This window comes from Coregonus lavaretus (assembly GCF_964263955.1).
Source record: "Coregonus lavaretus genome assembly, chromosome: 30".
Classification (NCBI taxonomy): domain Eukaryota; kingdom Metazoa; phylum Chordata; class Actinopteri; order Salmoniformes; family Salmonidae; genus Coregonus; species Coregonus lavaretus.
The window spans coordinates 12,505,555-12,530,614 of record NC_140017.1 but is presented as its reverse complement, the minus strand read 5'-3'; the positions used below and the strand labels follow the sequence as shown (position 1 = coordinate 12,530,614).

At 42.5% G+C, this 25,060-nt stretch overlaps 1 protein-coding gene across 1 annotated transcript; it reads right to left on the bottom strand.

Moving 5' to 3' along the window:
• Positions 1–23,629, bottom strand: LOC311105908 (phosphatidylinositol transfer protein alpha isoform-like). Its single transcript, XM_084148137.1, has 11 exons — positions 23,527–23,629; positions 20,806–20,836; positions 16,892–17,037; positions 13,729–13,820; positions 13,011–13,018; positions 4,081–4,155; positions 3,527–3,610; positions 2,079–2,156; positions 758–868; positions 212–334; positions 1–66 (listed from the first exon to the last, which is right to left on the bottom strand). The coding sequence occupies exons 1-11, from the start codon at positions 23,541–23,543 to the stop codon at positions 19–21; spliced, it is 813 nt and encodes a 270-aa protein (XP_084004263.1). The 5' UTR covers positions 23,544–23,629; the 3' UTR covers positions 1–18.
• Positions 23,630–25,060: the final 1,431 nt, after the last annotated feature.

Here is a 25,060-nt window from a genome sequence, read left to right as displayed (position 1 = left end):
GGTCACAGCTGCACAGCCTCAGTCCTCTGAAGCAGAACTCCCTTTGACTGGATCCTTCTCCCTCATCTGAAAGAAAGACACAGACACATCAATAAGTAGGATAAAGCATTTAGCAAATTTCCGTAGCCTAATGACAAAACTGATAAGACAGTAGTACATCTCATTCGGAGTTAATTGATGCCAACGACCAAACAAATGTACAGTACATTACCTCATCCAGCTCTTTTTGGGTCTCCTCTTCGATACGTCGAATGTCCTCCATTGTCAGTCCGATCCATTTATCAATCAAACAGAACAGTTGTCTATGGAACTTTGTAAACAATCGCTTCTCTTGCTGGAAATCAAAGACGGGAAGAAATTAGACAAAACAATTACATAGAAAAAAATATTAGTAATATCAGCATTTATTATGTGCAACTTGGAGTAACATTTCTATGGCAAATCACTATCTGTCCACTAGAGGACAGAAAACACTTTTTAGTCTACTGTAAACTAGTCTTCAGTCACACCCAGAGAGACTGCACAGCTTTGGATATCTTATTTCTCAGCCAACTCTGTCTACTAGTTTCTTCTTCACGGTTTCAGGGCAGAGTTATTTTTTGCATTTACAGTGGGCGATATGAAAATACTGGACTTTGCCTCTGTACTGGCATTATATTTGAACTGGAGTAAAATATGGGCTGGGCACGCAGACATGTAGGCACCTTAACAGAATATTATGCAAATACTGGAATAATTGACAAGTCTCTTACTGTACCTTCTGGATGAAGTTCTCAATTTTGTTCTGGACTCCCCACCATTTGAAATTGACTGTGACTAACTTATAGGCACACATGTGAGGAGAGTTTGTGTTGCTGGGAAGCTCTTTCTGCAGAGGTAAAGACAAAGTTATTACATACACTTGTCCTTAAGCCATTTTGCCACAACTTTGGAAGTATGCTTAGGGTCATTGTCCATTTGGAAGACCCATTTGCGAACAAGCTTTAACTTCCTGACTGATGTCTTGAGATGTTGCTTCAAAATATCCACATCAGTTTCCTTCCTCATGATGCCATCTATTTTGTGAAGTGCACCAGTCCCTCCTGCAGCAAAGCCCCCCCACAGCATGATGCTGCCACCCCCGTGCTTCACAGTTGGGATGGTGTTCTTCGGCTTGCAAGCAACCCCCATTTTCCTCCAAACATAACGATGGTCATTATGGCCAAACAGTTCTATTTTTGTTTCATCAGACCAGAGGACATTTCTCCAAAAAGTACGATCTTTGTCCCCATGTGCAGTTGCAAACCGTAGTCTAGCTTTTTTATGGCGGTTTTGGAGCAGTGCCTTCTTCCTTGCTGAGCGGCCTTTCAGGTTATGATATAGGACTCGTTTTACAGTGGATATAGATAATTTTGTACCGGTTTCCTCCAGCATCTTCACAAGGTCCTTTGCTGTTGTTCTGGGATTGATTTGCCCTTTTCGCACCAAAGTACGTTCATCTCTAGGAGACAGAACGCGTCTCCTTCATGAGCGGTGTGACGGCTGCGTGGTCCCATGGTGTTTATACTTGCGTACTATTGTTTGTACAGATGAACGTGGTACCTTCAGGCGTTTGGAAATTGCTCCCAAGGATGAACCAGACTTGTGGAGGTCTACCATTTTTTTTCTGAGGTCTTGGCTGATTTCTTTGGATTTTCCCATGATGTCAAGCAAAGAGGCACTGAGAGTTTGAAGGTAGGCCTTGAAATACATCCACAGGTACACCTCCAATTGACTCAAATGATGTCAATTAGCCTATCAGAAACTTCTAAAGCCATGACATCCTTTTCTGGAATTTTCCAAGCTGTTTAAACTTCTGACCCACTGAAATAATCTGTCTAAACAATTGTTGGAAAAATTACTTGTGTCATGCACAAAGTAGATGTCCTAACCATCTTGCCAAAACTATAGTTTGTTAACAAGAAATTTGTGGAGTGGTTGAAAATGAGTTTTAATGACTCCAACCTAAGTGTATGTAAACTTCCGACTTCAACTGTACGTGTGAAATTTGCTGATGTGAAAAATATGACAACAATGGAGGAATATTGGTTTTGTTTTACCTTCCAGTTAGGCCCCAGGGGGCCCCTGCCTGTCTTCTCTGACTTGAATATGGCAGGATCTTCTTCTGGCTTATAGTCCTGTGTGAAGCAGAGTGAGCAGATGAGTAGAATGCAAAGATAAGTGTTCCATTTAATTCTGTTCAGGTAACTGGGTCTTACTCATTAGGGCACACCGTAGCAAAATGTAGTAGAACATTTTGCAAATGAAAATGAAAACAAGTGTTAACCCTTACAAAAAAGAATTTGTTGGGGCAAACTTCCCACAAAATGTTGCCAGAAGTTTGTAAATGTTTGCTACTAGTGCTGAATCAGCGGGAAACCTTTGGCAACAATAATATTTATTGCCTCTAGTGGCAAACAGTTTACCAGACAGAAGCCGTTTCTGGTAAACACATTGAGTTCCAAGACCAGTAACCGTTCATGTCGACCAGTCAGAGGGTGAAGAAAAATCTGTTGGTAAATGGAAACCAAGCTATCTAGCTAGCTAGCTACCTACCGAAGTTGTCCGGTGAGTGTCTTAACTTATTAAACTTCATAATAAACTTGAAAATTGTCTAAGCTAATTGATGCCTGGTAAGCAATGTCATGTTTTATGGGATAGTGTGAAACACATTTTGTTGCTAGCTAGTTAGATCAGTTTAAATCTGTCAGCACCATTGACTGGCTAGCTTACCCAGAACAACTCACAGCCAAAGGTGATTCTAACATGTATTGACTCAGAGGTTTGAATACTTATCTAATCAAGATATACAGTATTAGGGTTTTATTTGTAATGATTTTTTTTTTTTACAAATGCTAGACCTTTTGTGTAGATCGTTGACAAAGACAATGACAATTAAATCAATTTTAATCCCACTTTGTAATAACAAAATGTGGAAAAAGTCAAGGGGTGTGAATACTTTCTGAAGGCACTGTAGTACAACTAGTATATTTAGTTCTCTGTGAGAAGCAAATTCATTTAAATGTATATGTGATTTGGTTTGGTTTATTTAGATACATTTCAATGTTGTTAATACACAAAGTAACCAAAAACCTGATCGAATTTGCATATTCATAATCAGTTTGAAGCAAATTTGCAGCAAACAGTAGAATGTTTGCCACAAGTTTCCCAGAATTGTTTTCCAGAAGTTCACAAGTCGCTGCAAATTTGTCGCAACAGTTTGCCACAAAACTAATTTGAATTGAAAATATGAGCTGGCTGCAAATTTGCAGCAAATTGGCCAAAGATATGCCACAACTGTTTGCCAGAAGCCTGCTTTCTCGGTAAGGGAATTTCTATTGGACAAGTTCAGGTAGTCCCTCCCTGTTTCAGTCCATTTTCTTCCATTTGCTGCCTTAAGAATACGACCCTGCTGTGTCTAGGTTTAGAACAGTAAGAGAGTTTAAAGCATGCTTATTACTAATAATAAGTTGTAAGTACATTCACACTGATCAATCACTGCTCTCACCTTGGCATCCACTTGGGTTTTGTCAGCGATGTCAATGTAGACTACTTCAGTCTTCTTCCATTGCTCTGGGTCTAGTCCATGTACCTATGCAGGGAATAATTTATAGTAAGTTACCCACTTCAAGAGCTAAGAATGCCTCACTAGTAGTCACTACATAGACCAAGTATAACATGCAGGGTTGGGGCCAATTACATTTAAATCCACTCAATTCAGGAAATAAACTAAAATTGCAATTCTAAATCCAATTTCGAGGGAAATTGAATTTGAATTGATCCCAACCCTGATAACATAGCACTTGATACATTATGTGTAAATGTTGATTCAGTGTCATACCCAACAAAGCAGGTCTGAGGACAAAAAATGCACACATGAGAAGGGTTTCCATATCTTTTCATAAAGTCAGTGGACGGACACTCAAATGACGTCAATGGAAGTGACTGATTGGAGTCTGATAGATACAGTAAAATAAGAAATCTGCTAACTGAATTTGATGTGCTGGTGGTCCATGGTTGAAATGGTATACATTCAGACTCATTACTTAGCTGCTCACTCACATTGGCCTGATCCCCCATGTCGGGCTTGTGCCATGTCTCAATTTTAATCAGAAAATTGTCCTTCATGTATTCATTCTGTGGGAGGAAGAGCAATAAATAAGATCAACGAAATCAATCTCAAGTGACCAACACATACTGGGTTCAAACACTATTTGAAATCATGTCAAATACTTTATCTGTGCTTGATTGAGCATGCCTGGCTTAATCAATCAATAGAATAGTCCCTAACCTGTACACCCCAATTCGTAGGCGAGTGAGTAAACCTCCACTACCATCCGTACTATTGGCCAACATGCAATCATTGGAAAATAAAATGGATGATCTACGATTAAGACTATCCTACTGTAATATCTTATGTTTCACCGAGTCGCGGCTGAACGACAACACAGATAATATAGAGCTGGCTGGGTTTTCTGCGCATCGGCAGGACAGAGAAGCTACGTCTGGTAAGACGAGGGGCAGGGTTGTGTGTCTATTTGTAAATAACAGCTGGTGCACAATGTTTAATGTTAAAGAAGTCTCGAGGTATTGCTCGCCTGAGGTAGAGTACCTCATGATAAGCTGTAGACTACACTATCTAGAGTTCTCATCTATATTATTCGTAGCCGTCTATTTACCACCACAAACCGATGCTGGTACTAAGACCACACTCAACGAGCTGGATAAGGCCATAAGCAAACAAGAAAATTCTCATCCACAAGTGGCGCTCCTAGTGGACGGGGACTTTAATGCAGGGAAACTTAAATCCGTTTTACCTAATTTCCACCAGCATGTCACATGTGCAACCAGAGGAAAAAAAAAACTCTAGACCACCTTTACTCCACACACAGAGACGCATTCAAAGCTCTCCCTCACTCTCCATTTGGCAAATCTGACCATAATTCTATCCTCCTGATTCCTGCTTACAAGCAAAAACTAAAGCAGGAAGTACCAGTGACTCGCTCAATACGGAAATCATCAGATGACGCGGATGCTACGCTACAGGACTGTTTTGCTAGCACAGACTGGAATATGTTCTAATGGCATAGAGGAGTATACCACCTCAGTCACCGGCTTCATCAATAAGTGCATCGACGACGTCGTCCCGACAGTGACCGTACGTACATATCCCAACCAGAAGCCATGGATTATAGGCAACATCAGCACCGAGCTAAAGGCTAGAGCTACCGCTTTCAAGGAGCAGGACACTAATCCGGACGCATATAAGAAATCCCGCTACGCCCTCAGACGAACCATCAAACAGGAAAAGCGTCAATACAGGACTAAGATTGAATCCTACTACACCGGCTCTGACGCTCGTCGGATGTGGCAGGGCTTGCAAACTATTACGGACTACAAAGGGAAACCCAGCCGCAAGCTGCCCACTGACACGAGCCTACCAGACGAGCTTAATGCCTTTTATGCTCGCTTCGAGGCAAGCAACACTGAATTATGCATGAGAGCACCAGCTGTTCCGGACGACTGTGTGATCATGCTCTCGGTAGCCGATGTGAGCATGACCTTTAAACAGGTCAACATTCACAAAGCCGCGGGGCTAGACGGATTACCAGGACGTGTACTCAAAGCATGCGCAGACCAACTAGCAAGTGTCTTCACTGACATTTTCAACCTCTCCCTGACCGAGTCTGGCGAAGGTAACCTACCTAAATGATTACTGCCCTGTAGCACTCATGTCAGTAGCCATGAAGTGCTTTGAAAGGCTGGTCATGGCTCACATCAACACCATCATCCCGGAAACTCTAGACCCACTCCAATTCGCATACCGCCCCAACAGATCCACAGATGACGCAATCTCAATCGCACTCCACACTGCCCTTTCCCACCTGGACAAAAGGAACACCTACAGTGGGGAGAACAAGTATTTGATACACTGCCAATTTTATAGGTTTTCCTACTTACAAAGCATGTAGAGGTCTGTAATTTTTATCATAGGTACACTTCAAATGTGAGAGACGGAATCGAAAACAAAAATCCAGAAAATCACATTGTATGATTTTTAAGTAATTAATTTGCATTTTATTGCATGACATAAGTATTTGATCACCTACCAACCAGTAAGAATTCCAGCTCTCACAGACCTGTTAGTTTTTTTTAAGAAGCCCTCCTGTTCTCCACACATTACCTGTATTAACTGCACCTGTTTGAACTCGTTACCTGTATAAAAGACACCTGTCCACACACTCAATCAAACAGACTCCAACCTCTCCACAATGGCCAAGACCAGAGAGCTGTGTAAGGACATCAGGGATGAAATTGTAGACCTGCACAAGGCTGGGATGGGCTACAGGACAATAGGCAAGCAGCTTGGTGAGAAGGCAACAACTGTTGGCGCAATTATTAGAAAATGGAAGAAGTTCAAGATGACGGTCAATCACCCTTGGTCTGGGGCTCCATGCAAGATCTCACCTTGTGGGGCATCAATGATCATGAGGAAGGTGAGGGATAAGCCCAGAACTACATGGCAGGACCTGGTCAATGACCTGAAGAGAGCTGGGACCACAGTCTCAAAGAAAACCATTAGTAACACACTACTCCGTCATGGATTAAAATCCTGCAGCGCACTCAAGGTCCCCCTGCTCAAGCCAGCGCATGTCCAGGCCCGTCTGAAGTTTGCCAATGACCATCTGGATGATCCAGAGGAGGAATGGGAGAAGGTCATGTGGTCTGATGAGACAAAAATAGAGCTTTTTGGTCTAAACTCCACTCGCCGTGTTTGAAGGAAGAAGAAGGATGAGTACAACCCCAAGAACACCATCCCAACCGTGAAGCATGGAGGTGAAAACATCATTCTTTGGGGATGCTTTTCTGCAAAGGGGACAGGACGACTGCACCGTATTGAGGGGAGGATGGATGGGGCCATGTATTGCGAGATCTTGGCCAACAACCTCCTTCCCTCAGTAAGAGCATTGAAGATGGGTCGTGGCTGGGTCTTCCAGCATGACAACGACCCGAAACACACAGCCAGGACAACGAAGGAGTGGCTCCGTAAGAAGCATCTCAAGGTCCTGGAGTGGCCTAGCCAGTCTCCAGACCTGAACCCAATAGAAAATCTTTGGAGGGAGCTGAAAGTCTGTATTGCCCAGCGACAGCCCCGAAACCTGAAGGATCTGGAGAAGGTCTGTATGGAGGAGAGGGCCAAAATCCCTGCTGCAGTGTGTGCAAACCTGGTCAAGACCTACAGGAAACGTATGATCTCTGTAATTGCAAACAAAGGTTTCTGTACCAAATATTAAGTTCTGCTTTTCTGATGTATCAAATACTTATGTCATGCAATAAAATGCAAATTAATTACTTAAAAATAATACAATGTGATTTTCTGGATTTTTGTTTTAGATTCCGTCTCTCACAGTTGAAGTGTACCTATGATAAAAAATTACAGACCTCTACATCAGGGGTGTCAAACGTCCAGGCCCGCAAACGGGTTTAATCCGGCCCGCGAGATGATTGAGAAAAAAAATATCTTTTTTTTTATTGTATTTTTTTTGTAAAGTATAAAAATGCGCTGCAATTTTTCAATAAAATAAACTGCTGTTCCAATTGCGTCCACTGGATGGCGCAATAGCAATTGTGTTAAGCAAGCAAACTGTTTATACCGGGGCAGAGCAAGTAGGTCAAGCACGTGCAGCCAATGAGCTACTTTGTTTTGCCCGCGATATTTATTACGGCTTCTACTTTTAACATTATGTGCTTTGGCACCCTCATTGCCCCAATATGTCTCTGTCAAAAAAGAGAAAAGTGGACGCAGAGTGCAGAGTGTTCCAAGAAAAATGGTCATCCTATTTATTCACGGAATTGAATGGGAAAGCTGTATGTTTGGTGTGTTCAGAGCATGTTGCAGTGCTGAAATAATATAACCTTCATCGCCACTATGTGAGTCTTCATGCCGACAAATATGACAACTTTCAAGGACAGCGGAGATGAGAGAAGGTGAATGAACTGTTGGCGGGTCTGAAGAAACAGCAGTCTGTGTTTACTCACAGCCGAGACATCAGTGACGCTGCAGTGAAAGCTAGCTACCTCATTGCTAATGAAATTGCAGTGGCTTCAAAACCATTTAGTGAGGGTGAATTTGTAAAAACATGCATGATGAAGGCAGCGGAGATTGTGTGCCCTGAAAAGCGGCAGGCTTTTGCAAATATCAGCCTGACAAGAAACACAGTTGCAGACAGGATTTCCGATCGTTGAAGTTGAAGCAAAAAGTAAAGTCATTTATTGCATTTTCGGTTGCAATTGATGAAAGCACGGACATTACAGATGTTGCACAACTGGCCATTTTCATCCGCGGAGTTGATGACACATTGACCGTCACCGAGGAGTTCGTGGAGTTGGTGCCGATGACAGATACAACGACAGCAGCTGATATTTTTACCGCACTTGTCGGCGCGCTGGACAGGGTCGGAGTGGACTGGTCCCGCGCTGTCAGCCTGGCTACAGATGGTGCGCCCTCAATGATCGGGAAAAAAGCAGGCGTTGTGACAAAGTTCAGAGAGAAAGTGCCATCTGCAAATGGAGGACGTGATTTTTTGACTTTTCACTGTATTTTGCACCAGGAGGCTTTGTGTTGCAAGTCATTAAAGATGGATAATGTCATGAAGGTGGTCATCCAAACTGTTAATTTCATCCGATCCAGAAGCCTGAATCACCGTCAGTTTGACAGCCTTCTCAGAGAGAAAGACCACATCTATGGCCTGCCATACCACACTGAGGTAAGATGGTTAAGCCGAGGTGCTGTGCTGAGGCGTTTCTTTGATTTACGAGAAGAAATTGAACAGTTCATGGAAGAAAAGGGCAAACCAGTGTTAGAATTTCATTCCGCAGAATGGATGCAGGACCTTGCATTTATGGTGGATGTTACAGAGCACCTGAATAACTTGAACAAACAGCTGCAAGGGCGCAACAAAGTTGTCACGCAGTATTATGACAGCATACGTTCTTTCAAGTTGAAGCTGTCATTGTGGGAGACGCAACTTGCCGGTGGTGATGCAGCTCACTTCCCCTGTCTGAAAAATGTGTGCGCGACCCAACATGTGGCAGACATGAAGCGGTTCAAAGATAAAATAACGGGACTGTTACGGGAGTTTGAGCAACGCTTTCAGATTTATGTTTATATGTTTTTATGTTGATGTGCTATTGTTTTTAATTGATTTTATTTTATTTGTATATTTAACCTATTCTTGACTCTGTGGTTCTTGCACTTGTTTGGGGAACAGGATTTCATTATTTTTATCTACATTTCTGCCTGAGAAATGACACCCTGATATAGTTCTGTGATCTGTGATATACTTCTGTGAATCACTGAGGCATTGTGTGTTTGTGTGTTCTTTGTCCTCAGAACCTTCAAATAACTTGAGGTGTTTTATGATTAATAGTGATGTTGTGCTTTTGGACACTGTCCTCAGGCTCCAGCTTTATGTTTATATGTTTTTATGTTGATGTGCTATTGTTTTTAATTGATTTTATTTTATTTGTATATTTAACCTATTCTTGACTCTGTGGTTCTTGCACTTGTTTGGGGAACAGGATTTCATTATTTGTATCTACATTTCTGCCTGAGAAATGACACCCTGATATAGTTCTGTGATCTGTGAAACAGTTCTGTTAATCACTGAGGCATTGTGTTTGTGTGTTCTTTTTCTTTAGAATTTTCTAATAAACTTGACGTGTTTTATGATTAATAGTGATGTTGTGCTTGTACTATTTTGGACACACTGTCCTCAGGCTCCAGCTTTATGTTGTATGTTGATCGTATTAAAACAAAGAAAACAATCTGAAGTTGTTGTTTTTAAGTTATATATACCATGATTTTTCCGGTCCGGCCCACTTGGGAATAGATTGTCCTCCATGTGGCCCCTGAGCTAAAATGAGTTTGACACCCCTGCTCTACATGCTTTGTAAGTAGGAAAACCTGCAAAATCGGCAGTGTATCAAATACTTGTTAATAATAATAATAATAATAATAATAATAATAATAATAATATGCCATTTAGCAGACGCTTTTATCCAAAGCGACTTACAGTCATGTGTGCATACATTTTTGTGTATGGGTGGTCCCGGGGATCGAACCCACTACCCTGGCGTTACAAGCGCCGTGTTCTCCCCACTGTATGTGAGAATGCTGTTCATTGACTACAGCTCAGCGTTCAACACCATAGTGCCCACAAAGCTCATCACTAAGCTAAGGACCCTGGGACTAAACACCTCCCTCTGCAACTGGATCCAGGACTTCCTGACGTGCCGCCCCCAGGTGGTAAGAGTAGGCAACAACACATCTGCCACGCTGATCCTCAACACTGGGGCCCCTCAGGGGTGCGTGCTTAGTCCCCTCCTGTACTCCCTGTTCACCCACAACTGCGTGGCCAAACACGACTCCAACACCATCATTAAGTTTGCTGATGACACAACAGTGGTAGGACTGATCACCGACAACTATGAGACAGTCTATAGGGAGGAGGTCAGAGACCTGGCAGTGTGGTGCCAGGACAACAAGCTCTCCCTCAATGTGAGCAAGACAAAGAAGCTGATCGTGGACTACAGGAAAAGGCGGGCCAAACAGGCCCCCATTAACATCGACGGGGATGTAGTGCAGCAGGTTGAGAGCTTCAAGTTCCTTGGTGTCCACATCACCAACGCTCTATCATGGTCCAAACACACCAAGACAGTCGTGAAGAGGGCACGACAAAAGCTATTCCCCCTAAGGAGACTGAAAAGATTTGGCATGGGTCCCCAGATCCTCAAAAAGTTATACAGCTGCACCATCGAGAGCATCCTGACCGGTTGTATCACTGCCTGTTATGGCAACTGCTCGGCATCTGACCGTAAGGCGCTACAGAGGGTAGTGCGTACGGCCCAGTACATTACTGTGGCCAAGCTTCCTGCCATCCAGGACCTACAGTATCTCAAAGTGAGTACACCCCTCACATTTTTGTAAATATTTGAGTATATCTTTTCATGTGACAACACTGAAGAAATGACACTTTGCTACAATGTAAAGTAGTGAGTGTACAGCTTGTATAACAGTGTAAATTTGCTGTCCCCTCAAATTAACTCAACACACAGCCATTAATGTCTAAACAGCTGGCAACAAAAGTGAGTACACCCCTAAGTGAAAATGTCAAAATTGAGCCCATTTAGCCATTTTCCCTCCCCGGTGTCATGTGACTCGTTAGTGTTACAAGGTCTCAGGTGTGAATGGGGAGCAGGTGTGTTAAATTTGGTGTCATCGCTCTCACACTCCCTCATACTGGTCACTGGAAGTTCAACATGGCACCTCATGGCAAAGAACTCTGAGGATCTGAAAAAAAAGAATTGTTGCTCTACATAAAGATATAAGAAGATTGCCAAGACCCTGAAACTGAGCTGCAGCACGGTGGCCAAGACCATACAGCGGTTTAACAGGACAGGTTCCACTCAGAACAGGCCTCGCCATGGTCGACCAAAGAAGTTGAGTGCACGTGCTCAGCGTCATATCCAGAGGTTGTCTTTGGGAAATAGACGTATGAGTGCTTCCAGCATTGCTGCAGAGATTGAAGGGGTGGGGGGGTCAGCCTGTCAGTGCTCAGACCATACGCTGCACACTGCATCAAATTGGTCTGCATGGCTGTCGTCCCAGAAGGAAGCCTCTTCTAAAGATGATGCACAAGAAAGCCCGCAAACAGTTTGCTGAAGACAAGCAGACTAAGGACATGGATTACTGGAACCATGTCCTGTGGTCTGATGAGACCAAGATAAACTTATTTGGTTCAGATGGTGTCAAGCGTGTGTGGCGGCAACCAGGTGAGGAGTACAAAGACAAGTGTGTCTTGCCTATAGTCAAGCATGGTGGTGGGAGTGTCATGGTCTGGGGCTGCATGAGTGCTGCTGGAACTGGGGAGCTACAGTTCATTGAGGGAACCATGAATGCCAACATGTACTGTGACATACTGAAGCAGAGCATGATCCCCTCCCTTCGGAGACTGGGCCGCAGGGCAGTATTCCAACATGATAACGACCCCAAACACACCTCCAAGATGACCACTGCCTTGCTAAAGAAGCTGAGGGTAAAGGTGAAGGACTGGCCAAGTATGTCTCCAGACCTAAACCCTATTGAGCATCTGTGGGGCATCCTCAAACGGAAGGTGGAGGAGTGCAAGGTCTCTAACATCCACCAGCTCCGTGATGTAGTCATGGAGGAGTGGAAGAGGACTCCAGTGGCTGTGAAGCTCTGGTGAACTCCATGCCCAAGAGGGTTAAGGCAGTGCTGGAAAATGATGGTGGCCACACAAAATATTGACACTTTGGGCCCAATTTGGACATTTTCACTTAGGGGTATACTCACTTTTGTTGCCAGCGGTTTAGACATGAATGGCTGTGTGTTGTGTTATTTTGAGGGGACAGCAAATTTACACTGTTATACAAGCTGTACACTCACTACTTTACATTGTAGCAAAGTGTAATTTATTGTGTTGTCACATGAAAAGATGTGAGGGGTGTACTCACTTTTGTGAGATACTGTATATACTAGGCGGTGTCAGAGGAAGGCCCAAAAAATTGTCAAAGACTCCAGTCACCCAAGTCATAGACTGTTCTCTCTGCTACCGCACGGCAAGCGGTATCAGAGCACCAAGTCTAGAACCAAAAGGATCCTTAACAGCTTCTACCCCCAAGCCATAAGACTGCTGAACAATTATTCAAATGACCACCCGGACTATTTACATTGCCACCTCCCCCCTCCCTTTGATTTTACGCTGCTGCTACTCGCTGTTTATTATCTATGCATAGTCACTTTACCCCTACCTACATGTACAAGTTACCACGACTAACCTGTACCCCCGCACATTGACTCGGTACCGGTACCCCCTGTATATAGCCTCGTTATTTTATTGTGTAACTGTATTTTTGAACTCTTTCTTGAACTGCATTGTTGGTTAAGGGCTTGTAAGTAAGCATTTCACGGTAAGGTCTACACCTGTTGTATTCGGCGCATGTGACAAATAACATTTGATTTGATTTGATCTGGCAGTCTAGGTAGGCTAGAGCAAACGTTCAAAGTATTGGAAAGATTTCAAATAGTATTTGAACCCAGGTCTGAAACTGACACTAATATATGGACTGTAAGTGATTACATCTTGAGGGATACATCAGCTAAGAGCAGTGGTACTGGTAATAACAACTGAAAGAGGCACATATGCACATGCATGTGCACACACACACGTTCACCCTGGCGAAACGAGTGTCGGTCTTTCTCTGCGCTTCTCTCCTTTCCTTTTGACAGGCAAGGTTACCAGCTCCTCTTTCACCAGCTGAATAGTGTGCAAGTAAACAGTAACATACTGTAAATGTATAGAAGAAAACAGTACTTACTGTAAGAACTGCAACAGGTGAAGAGACATGAGGAGACAGACAGTAAACAATGTTTAGGGGAACAGACGTTTTCAAAACAATATCTCAATAGTTTCACATTTGTTTGAAATTGGCTAACTCCTTGCCAACTGAACTGAGAAGTGTCTTTATACACTAGTAATACCCAATGTCTGGCTATTGGTCCAGACATGACATAGATTCCAATAGCATGTCCTCACAGTGCTGGCTGCTAGCATGTATGCACAAGTTAATTATTCAACATCTTCTTTCTCTACAGAAGGGGTAGGTAACAAAGAGCAAGGGACTTACCGGTCCGACAGTAGGGGTAAGCATTCCAGGCCTTCTCGTGGATGTTAAGAGCAGTTGATGGTGCCAGAATGCGCACATAGTTTGGCACTTTACTGCAGAGAGAAAGTAAGACAGTTATTATCATAAGGTTGATCCATATGAATTCAATCCCTTTTTGACCACATCCCTTTGACCACACCCACCGCACCCAATTTAACAAAACTTTCCACACGTTTGCCCACGGTAGAAGTAGTGAGAGAGTGACTTTTCGGCCCTAAATGCCAAAACATTCAGGAGATAGAGGTGCTCAAAGTTCACCCTATTTGTATAGCCCGCCATACCATGAGAGATCCGTATCTTCATCACTGAAAAAGATAAACGGTTGAATTTGATATACACTGAACAAAAATATAAACGCAATGTAAAGTGTTGGTCCCATGTTTAATGAGCTGAAATAAAAAAATCCCAGAAATGTTCCACACGCACAGAAATCGTATTTCTCTCAAATTGTGCACAAATTTGTTTATATCCCTGTTAGTGAGCATTTCTCCTTTGCCAAGATAATCCATCCACCTGACAGGTGTGGCATATCAAGAAGCTGATTAAACACCATGATCATTACACAGGTGCACCTTGTGCTGGGGACAATAAAAGGCCACTCTAAAATGTGCAGTTTTGTCACACAACACAATGCCACAGATGTCTCAAGTTTTGAGGGAGCGTGCAATTGGCACGCTGACTGTAGGAATGTCCACCAGAGCTGTTGCCAGCGAATTGAATGTTCATTTCTCTACCATAAGCTGTCTCCAACAAAGTTTTAGAGAATTTGGCAGTACGTTCAACTGACCTCACAACCCCAGACCACATGTAACTACGCCAGCCCAGGACCTCCACATCCGGCTTCTTCACCTGTGGGATCGTCTGGGGGGGGGGGGGGGGGGGCCTGGCTGCCAAGTGGGTGAGCCTATGCCCTCCCATGCCCACCCATGGCTGCACCCCTGCCCAGTCATGTGAAATCCATAGATTAGGGCCTAATGAATTTATTTCAATTGACTGATTTCCTTATATGAACTGTAACTCAGTAAAATCTTTGAAATTGTTGCATTTATATTTTTGTTCAGTATAATTTGAAAGCTTACAAACAAGGTTGTGAAACTATTTTATAATTTCTTCATTTTTTAAAGATCTGCAATTCAAATAATAACGAAATGAACACCCCACCAATTTGTTGGGAAACAGCTGAGGGATGCGGCTGGAGAAATGTAACCACTCTCAAATTCATAGACATACAGTGGGGAGTATTTGATACACTGCCAATTTTGCAGGTTTTCCTACTTACAAAGCATGTAGAGGTCTGTCATTTTTATCATAGGTACACTTCAACCGTGAGAGACGGAATCTAAAACAAAAATCCAGAAAATCACATTGTATGATTTTTAAGTAATTAATTTGCATTTTATTGCATGACATAAGTATTTGATCACCTACCAACCAGTAAGAATTCCGGCTCTCACAGACCTGTTAGTTTTTCTTTAAGAAGCCCTCCTGTTCTCCACTCATTACCTGTATTAACTGCACCTGTTTGAACTCGTTACCTGTATAAAAGACACCTGTCCACATACTCAATCAAACAGACTCCAACCGCTCCACAATGGCCAAGACCAGAGAGCTGTGTAAGGACATCAGGGACAAGATTGTAGACCTGCACAAGGCTGGGATGGGCTACAGGACAATAGGCAAGCAGCTTGGTGAGAAGGCAACAACTGTTGGCGCAATTATTAGAAAATGGAAGAAGTTCAAGATGACGGTCAATCACCCTCGGTCTGGGGCTCCATGCAAGATCTCACCTCGTGGGGCATCAATGATCATGAGGAAGGTGAGGGATCAGCCCAGAACTACATGGCAGGACCTGGTCAATGACCTGAAGAGAGCTGGGACCACAGTCTCAAAGAAAACCATTAATAACACACTACGCAGTCATGGATTAAAATCCTGCAGCGCACGCAAGGTCCCCCTGCTCAAGCCAGCGCATGTCCAGGCCCGTCTGAAGTTTGCCAATGACCATCTGGATGATCCAGAGGAGGAATGGGAGAAGGTCATGTGGTCTGATGAGACAAAAATAGAGCTTTTTGGTCTAAACTCCACTCGCCGTGTTTGAAGGAAGAAGAAGGATGAGTACAACCCCAAGAACACCATCCCAACCGTGAAGCATGGAGGTGGAAACATCATTTTTTGGGGATGCTTTTCTGCAAAGGGGACAGGACGACTGCACCGTATTGAGGGGAGGATGGATGGGGCCATGTATTGCGAGATCTTGGCCAACAACCTCCTTCCCTCAGTAAGAGCATTGAAGATGGGTCGTGGCTGGGTCTTCCAGCATGACAACAACCCAAAACACACAGCCAGGGCAACTAAGGAGTGGCTCCGTAAGAAGCATCTCAAGGTCCTGGAGTGGCCTAGCCAGTCTCCAGACCTGAACCCAATAGAACATCTTTGGAGGGAGCTGAAAGTCCGTATTGCCCAGCGACAGCCCCGAAACCTGAAGGATCTGGAGAAGGTCTGTATGGAGGAGTGGGCCAAAATCCCTGCTGCAGTGTGTGCAAACCTGGTCAAGACCTACAGGAAACGTATGATCTCTGTAATTGCAAACAAAGGTTTCTGTACCAAATATTAAGTTCTGCTTTTCTGATGTATCAAATACTTATGTCATGCAATAAAATGCAAATTAATTACTAAAAAAATCATACAATGTGATTTTCTGGAGTTTTGTTTTAGATTCCGTCTCTCACAGTTGAAGTGTACCTATGATAAAAATGACAGACCTCTACATGCTTTGTAAGTAGGAAAACCTGCAAAATCGGCAGTGTATCAAATACTTGTTCTCCCCACTGTAACTATGGATGCAAGGACTGACCATTATAGTTTTAACCATGTTTTGAGGCTATACAGTATTTGTTTAAAATTATATTGTTTACAAACAATGGACTAAAACAAGCTTATATTTTGGGTTCTGTTGGGGTATGACAGTTGAACTAAGCTCATGACGGATTTATGAGTTACATTCTTCAAGAATCAATGGGTATCTACTGTACCATTGGGTGAGTGGGTGGTGTGGGTGGGTGGGTGGATGGATGGGAGTAACTGGGTAGATGGATGGATAAATAGATGGATGGACCAATCGTACCTGTGCAGGTGATATATCTTGTGGGTGTACTGGCCCTTCTCTCCATCCTTCTCATAGGGTTCATTCTTTAGCACCTCCACCCCTTCTCCTCCACCCGTCTCATTCTTACTGGTCTCAGCCACAGAGTACAGCTGCCCCACTTGGTACTGTGAAGAGGAAGACAGGAGTGAGCTACAGTTACCCATTGTTCACCAGTTGCATTAACAGACAGCTGCAACCACTTCAGTGGGCACAAATGTGGGGGAAATTAATTCATGAACAAGGGGGATTGTATTAACTCAGTTCCCCACATACAAATCCCTGACCATGCACTCCTCAGATCACCTGGACAGGGACAGTTTTCTGTTTCCACCACTGGGCGTTCCTTGTGCATTTAGCCCAGACAGACACTGACTTCAGCTTAACAGGTTAACAGGACTGTCAGCAAGCATAAGGAACGTACTGTAATAGCCCTCTTTGGCATTTGTTTTTCTTTTTCTCTGGCAGTCTCACTGCCAACAATTCCCTCGTTGGCTGCTCGCCAGTGATGTGAGGGTGTAGAGCTCTGTCAAAGTCCTTAGACAGGTGGATTACTGTCTCCAACTCTGCTGTCCCAGCCTAGGCAGCACACCGTCCATCCACCAGCACCCAGCCAGCACAGGCCTTGAGCCACCCAGCAGCAGTCGATGATGTGACACGCAACCATTGGTTGCTGTGTGCAGCGTGACTGCAATAAAGTTGTCCTGGAACACGCCCAATGTGTGTAAGGGAGCTAATGACTCACAGGGAACTGGTGACTCGCTTGCTGCACAGACACTACTCAGCAACCAACAACCAATTGACATTTAAAATCACAGATTAGCCCTCCAATTACAGGGCATTAGTGCGCCAGTGGTGCCGTTTTAAGTGCAGTGTGTATGGTTGTTAGTTCGTACCGGGCTGATTTGATACGTCATCCCAAAATTAGATGCTTTTAACAGGTGAAACAGCTCTGTTTGGAGGAAGAGGGGGTAAAATCACATCCTCTACCAAATAGGTATTTTGGTGGCTCCATCTCATGTGCGAGTGGGTGATTAGGAATGTGACAACATGTGTAAAACCAGTGTTTCACCTATCATCTCCCTAAGTGTGTGTGACTCATCTTGCTATCTTCCTTAGGCTGGCCGACGAAGGCTGGCTGAGGAAGTTTTAAAGTTATGGCCCACTTCATACAGAGAAATTGGCATAGTAGGCAATTTAACCAATCCAAGCCCTCCTTTTACTTATATCATTGCACATCCTGCAAATCACTAGCATAGGGCAACCATTTTGAATCCATTTTTATACTGTAAGTAAAAGTAGCAGAGATCCCACTCTGGAACTTTGATATGCATGTATAGTATATTATGTTAAACAATATATAGAAACATTTGCCAAATCCTAAATGGTATATTTTCAATATTCATGTTTATATTTTTCTATATTCATACATTTATATAAGAAATGTGATATTTAAATAAAAGTACTACTCATAATAAAGAGCAAGCGGTAAAGCTTCATATGACACCAACTTTTGTTTTGTAGATGAAACATTATGGAGTATTAAAGGAGGCCTTGGTCACAAATCTTCCAACAATTAATTATGCAATAAGATATAAATGTCAACAATCCTTCCTCCAAAAGGACCCTTCTATGGATAAAATTGTGAAAATCCCCCAAAACATGGTTTGTTCTAATTTCATGAGGAATCACCCTTATGTAAGGTTATGAATGGAATATAGGGTTATGATCCTTGATACGTGATCTTATTTGGGGGAAAACAATTGAGACGGATTAAAGTCAGCTTTTTAAAAAAGAGAGAGGGGGGGGGGGAATGATGCTGGTGACTATAACTCTGCGAACAAATGGAGAAAGAGAGGGAGACTGAGAAGGAAGGAGAGAGAACGGAGGAACCAGCACTGTTGCTGATAAATTTGGTTGCCAAGATGGAATGCAAGATTATGTCTGATGAAATGAAATCTGGTCGGAACATACAAGGGTCATTCCACCTCAAAAAGCACAAGAAATAGGATGTCGACACCCACCATCTCAGATTGTTCTGAAATCGTTTGTGTTGCTAGAAACAGATAAGATTAGTAGTGCTGAGCAATTAGTGCTCTTTGAGGTCAGTTCGGTTTCGTTTAGATTCTACAAAAAATCATGATTTTCGATTTCTGCTTCGATATTTTTTTTATTTTTTATGCACTCTCCAGTGTTGAATGCTGTAACACAGAATAAAACTATTTTTTTATTTCACCTTTATTTAACCAGGTAAGCCAGTTGAGAACAAGTTCTCATTTACAACTGCCCATGACTGCTTATCACTTATTAACCATCAGTTATTCACATTACTTTAATAAATTATTTCAGTTGTGTATATTACATTTGTTTTATTTGATTACTTTATTATTTCATTCCAACATATCATCTCATGACAAAATCACTATTTTAGTAGTTCTTCAAAGTAAATAAGGCATACTTTTATGACTGCTGAATACCAACTATCAACCACTTATATCATGTATTTTCAGGTAGAGATACCTCGCGATGAAACTGCTCTACATGTATCCCTTCGATTGCACATTCTTCTGTCGTAAAATAAACAGTAAGTAGCCGTGCAATGGATTATGGTCATTGTAGTTAATTACCACGTTTTCTGTAGAACATTGGCCTTTGGAAACTACAACTCCCTATTACATTGCACAGTTCGGGCATGATCTGATTTATCTCTAGAGAAACTGCAGCGCAATGTGTGCATTGAGCTCACAGGGAAAAAAACAGAATGAAATGGAATTCAAATAATTGAACCGACGTCAGTCAATTAGTTGTTTAAAAAACAAAAAATAACCAACATTTTGGTTAATTGCTCAGCACTAAAGATTAGCATTCCTTGCTGTCATACCTTGTCAATAAACTGGTTACAGGGTAAGGAAACCCATGCCATTTTGTAATTTGGGTGAACTCTCTCTTTAACAAGTTCTTCAAACTTTTTTCACCTAATAGCAGGCACAGCACCATCTAGTGGTCAGAACTTGGTAATATCAGGATGTAGGATGGGACATAAACCTAACAACTTAAATTACTAATTTCTCTGAACAGGGGGAAAAAATATCACCAAATTCACTGAGAATACATTACATAGGATGAAGAAACAATACTCAGAGCCGCAGCTCCATACTACTTGTCAGACATTGAGAACGGATACTGGGTTGGGATTGGTTTGGGGGATCTGTGGGTGGCTGTTGACCATTTCTTGAATCCTATAAATTAAATTGGCCAATTTGGGTGCAATCAATTAGCTACATTTCTCAGAGATCAAATTATATTTCAACAAAATAATGTTGCAGGAATGCTAATCTTATCTGTTTCTAATTACAGAAATGATTTCAGAACAATCTGAGATGGGTGTCATGGCTTGCTGAAATGACATGGAACGACCCACAACTAATGACTTAAACTGCAAAGCTTCAGTCGGAATAAGGTGCTCTTTTTTAATTAACATGGCTAATACTTTCTGACAATGTCTGACCTGACTGTATGTAGCTGGCTAACCACTGCAACTAATATGCTGCAAATGTGAACATAATGAAAACCATGCCAACCGCCTGCGCACACACACACCACACGCTATCATAAAAAGGTGTGTACAAACAGGAACTTCAAGGTTAGAGGAACACAATGGAGACTAACTGCTTGACATACAGACTGCCCTGATTCCTCAAGAGCATAGGCATGCTAGGTAATGGGTTAGCCCCATGAATGTTCCGCTGGTGTCTACGGCACGTTCATGGGGCTAGGTAATGGTTGAGCTCAATTTGAACCGTTGCATCAGAAAACGAGAATGTAGCTTAATCAGCTTGATTTGTGACATGAAGCAAGAGTTTAAAACACATAGAAATGACTCAGTCACTACTTACTTCTTCCACAGATATGGGGAGGATGACTCGACTAGAAGAGAGAGAGAGAGAGCAACATCAAATTACAACACATTTAAACACCAACTACAGTGAGGAGAACAAGTATTTGATACACCGCCAATTTTGCAGATTTTCCTACTCACAAAGCATGTAGAGGTCTGTAATTTTTATCATAGGTACACTTCAACTGTGAGAGATGTAATCTAAAACAAAAATCCAGAAAATCACATTGTATTATTTTTAAGTAATTAATTAGCATTTTATTGCATGACATAAGTATTTGATCACCTACCAACCAGTAAGAATTCCGGCTCTCACAGACCTGTTAGTTTTTTTTTCTCCACTCATTACCTGTATTAACTGCACATGTTTGAACTCGTTACCTGTATAAAAGACACCTGTCCACACACTCAATCAAACAGACTCCAACCTCTCCACAATGGCTAAGACCAGAGAGCTGTGTAAGGACATCAGGGATAAAATTGTAGACCTGCACAAGGCTGGGATGGGCTACAGGACAATAGGCAAGCAGCTTGGTGAGAAGGCAACAACTGTTGGCGCAATAATTAGAAAATTGAAGAAGTTCAAGATGACGGTCACCCTCGGTCTGGGGCTCCACGCAAGATCTCACCTCGTGGGGCATCAACGATCATGAGGAAGGTGAGGGATCAGCCCAGAACTACACGGCAGGACCTGGTCAATGACCTGAAGAGAGCTGGGACCACAGTCTCAAAGAAAACCATTAGTAACACACTACGCCGTCATGGATTAAAATCCTGCAGCGCACGCAAGGTCCCCCTGCTCAAGCCAGCGCATGTCCAGGCCCGTCTGAAGTTTGCCAATGACCATCTGGATGATCCAGAGGAGGAATGGGAGAAGGTCATGTGGTCTGATGAGACAAAAATATAGCTTTTTGGTCTAAACTTCACTCGCCGTGTTTGGAGGAAGAAGAAGGATGAGTACAACCCCAAGAACACCATCCCAACCGTGAAGCATGGAGGTGGAAACATCATTATTTGGGGATGCTTTTCTGCAAAGGGGACAGGACGACTGCACCGTATTGAGGGGAGGATGGATGGGGCCATGTATCGCAAGATCTTGGCCAACAACCTCCTTCCCTCAGTAAGAGCATTGAAGATGGGTCGTGGCTGGGTCTTCCAGCATGACAACGACCCGAAACACACAGCCAGGGCAACTAAGGAGTGGCTCCGTAAGAAGCATCTCAAGGTCCTGGAGTGGCCTAGCCAGTCTCCAGACCTGAACCCAATAGAAAATCTTTGGAGGGAGCTGAAAATCCGTATTGCCCAGCGACAGCCCCGAAACCTGAAGGATCTGGAGAAGGTCTGTATGGAGGTGTGGGCCAAAATCCCTGCTGCAGTGTGTGCAAACCTGGTCAAGACCTACAGGAAACGTATGATCTCTAATTGCAAACAAAGGTTTCTGTACCAAATATTAAGTTCTGCTTTTCTGATGTATCAAATACTTATGTCATGCAATAAAATGCAAATTAATTACTTAAAAATCATACAATGTGATTTTCTGGATTTTTGTTTTAGATTCCGTCTCTCACAGTTGAAGTGTACCTATGATACAAATTACAGACCTCTACATGCTTTGTAAGTAAGAAAACCTGCAAAATCGGCAGTGTATCAAATACTTGTTCTCCCCACTGTACACCTGCAGCTCATGACTAATGTTATTGCTCATCTAATTTATCACTCGATTTATTAGTTTGACTGACAATTCTCTGATAGCAACTGCTAAGAGTAGGCTAATCAAAACACGTTTAGCCTAAATTATCGATACCGATCACTTACCGCAGGCATTTTGCTTATTTCGTTCATTACGATAAGTAGCCAATACCTACCCAGCTCTACCTACCAACTATGAACATTGCAAGCCTGAACGTGCTACTGATGCTAGCTGTAATATTGTCATGGAAGAAATTGAAGCCCGGTGTATAGGTCTATTGTCAGAAAACAATTAGGTTTGGCCATGTTCTCTGTCAGTCTACAATAGGCAATAATCACCACCTGTTCCCAGTCTATGCACCCCTGAATATTTCAGTATAACAGATCAAGGTGTAATGGGAGCCCAGACAGGCACCGTACTAACTATACAGTATTGATACAGGCAGGTTTGGGGCATCTGGCTGTCATGTTGAAATGGCAGTTGTTGGCTCTAGTAACCAATGAGTTAGATGACATGTCATGCAAGTTTATACTTTGGATTAGTTTTAGATAAAGGCACGCCCTTTTATGTGTTTTAGTAGGCCTGATGATGCATGGGATGATTAGAATTCAAGTTATGGTTACAATGTTACAGTGGCACTTTGTCAGTTAAGATAATTAAATAATTTTGACTGACAATACATTTCCATTTTGGCCAATGTTAATGATTATTTTACTTGATGAATTCATTCAATGAGTCCATCCATATAGTCCATACAGTGAGGACACAGTCAATAGCCTCTCCACTGACAAACTTTACATTTTACGCAATGATAAAACACAGATAATACCAACTTGCACAGGTGTTTTTCGAATTCCCAAATGGTAAGTAGACTATACTAGACTAACAGAAAAAATACTATAAACGAATAGAAGAGAATTGTCACGCAATACATTTTGCCAATGTTTGCCTGTGTATGACAACGAATCCATCGTTCTCCTGCGTAACAAGTTAACTAAACAGCATATCTTTCCAAACATTTTTACTTACAATTCTTTAATGAGCATTTTGGCAGTGTTGTCCGTGTATATGCAGCATTCAGATGTCTACTTTACTGGTAAAAACTCCAAATCGGCAGCTGTATGTTTGTCCGTCTGCGCCCCACTGTCTCCGCGGTTTTGCGCTCCTATTTTTCTTGAATTCACTTCCTGACAGACGCCGAAAGGGGCGCGGCGTCCTGGTGGCGACCACACCTCCAGTCAGTAACCCAGTAACCATCCTTATTCTAAACAAAACATACAGACCTGAAACAGACACGCTATTTATTGTCCATTGTTTGCGCTGATCACACATGAAAACCAATATGTTATTTAACCACATGCAAATTCTTATTTCTAATGACAAGTTAGGTTCTTTTTTCTTATGCCTGGCCTGGACCACATGTAAATAGTCTACTTATGGAAAACTGTAGGCTCTTCAATTGAAATCTACCTAGGTCAAATGTTGTGGTTTTTTTAAGTGAAGTGCATTGGTTTGTAAGTTGTTTCACCTGTCACAGTGGTTCAGTTTCACTGTTATTCCAGTCCTCCTGGTTTCACTCCTCATTCAGGCTTCTTGGCTGTGACAGTTGGTGGAGGCCAGCTGAACCCAGTAACACCCTGTGTTTTCTTGTGTTGGTCTGTTGGAACAGGTTAGTAGCAACCCCAGCAAGTCAAACCAGTGGCTCAGCCTTCAATAAGTTTGAGCAAGAGTAGAGCAACACAAATAATCCATCCATTCCAGACCTACCTTATTCTGCTATCAAGGTCAGGTCAGGAGCAACATGAAATTGTGGATGCTACTATTGTCAACCACCTATGCTGACTTCACCTCACTGTATATCAGAGGAGGCTGGTGGGAGGAGCTATAGGAGGACGGGCTCATTGTAATGGCTGGAATGGTATTAATGGAACGGCATCAAACACATCAAACATTTGGAAACCACGTTTGACTCCATTCCATAAATTCCATTACAACAATTACAATGAGCCTGTCCTCCTATAGCTCCTCCCACCAGCCTCCACTGCTGTACATGTGTGAAACACTCCCATTACCATTATGATTTTAGGTGAGAGTTCAAAACATACAATGTTACAGTATTATGCTTTTCACTTGAATGTTAATGTTTACTTTAATTACCCCACAGCAATTAATCCTCAGTGATCAAGCAATCATCTAAAATGCCTAAATGTTTTTTTGGAATCATGTTGTTCTTTTTTAGGTATCACTTCACTCCAACTCTCTTAATTGGTGTGTTAACGACACCCAATACAAAATAGTTTGAATTGGGAAGCTGAGTTCTGGTGTAGTAGTAAACTGTAAAAGCCTGTTCTCTGGTGGAGACTCAAGACTCTTAAAACAGCATTACTTTATAATGAAACACCTCCTTTATCAGTAAAGGCCATTTTTCTTTTTGGAAAGTTGCCAGCCATTACAGACATGATTAATGTCACTCCTCCTGACTGCAAAAATGTGGCTAATATGAAACCTACAATAGCCTAACCCTGAGAAATGGAATTCCCCCCTAGGGTGGTTGGATTCAGGA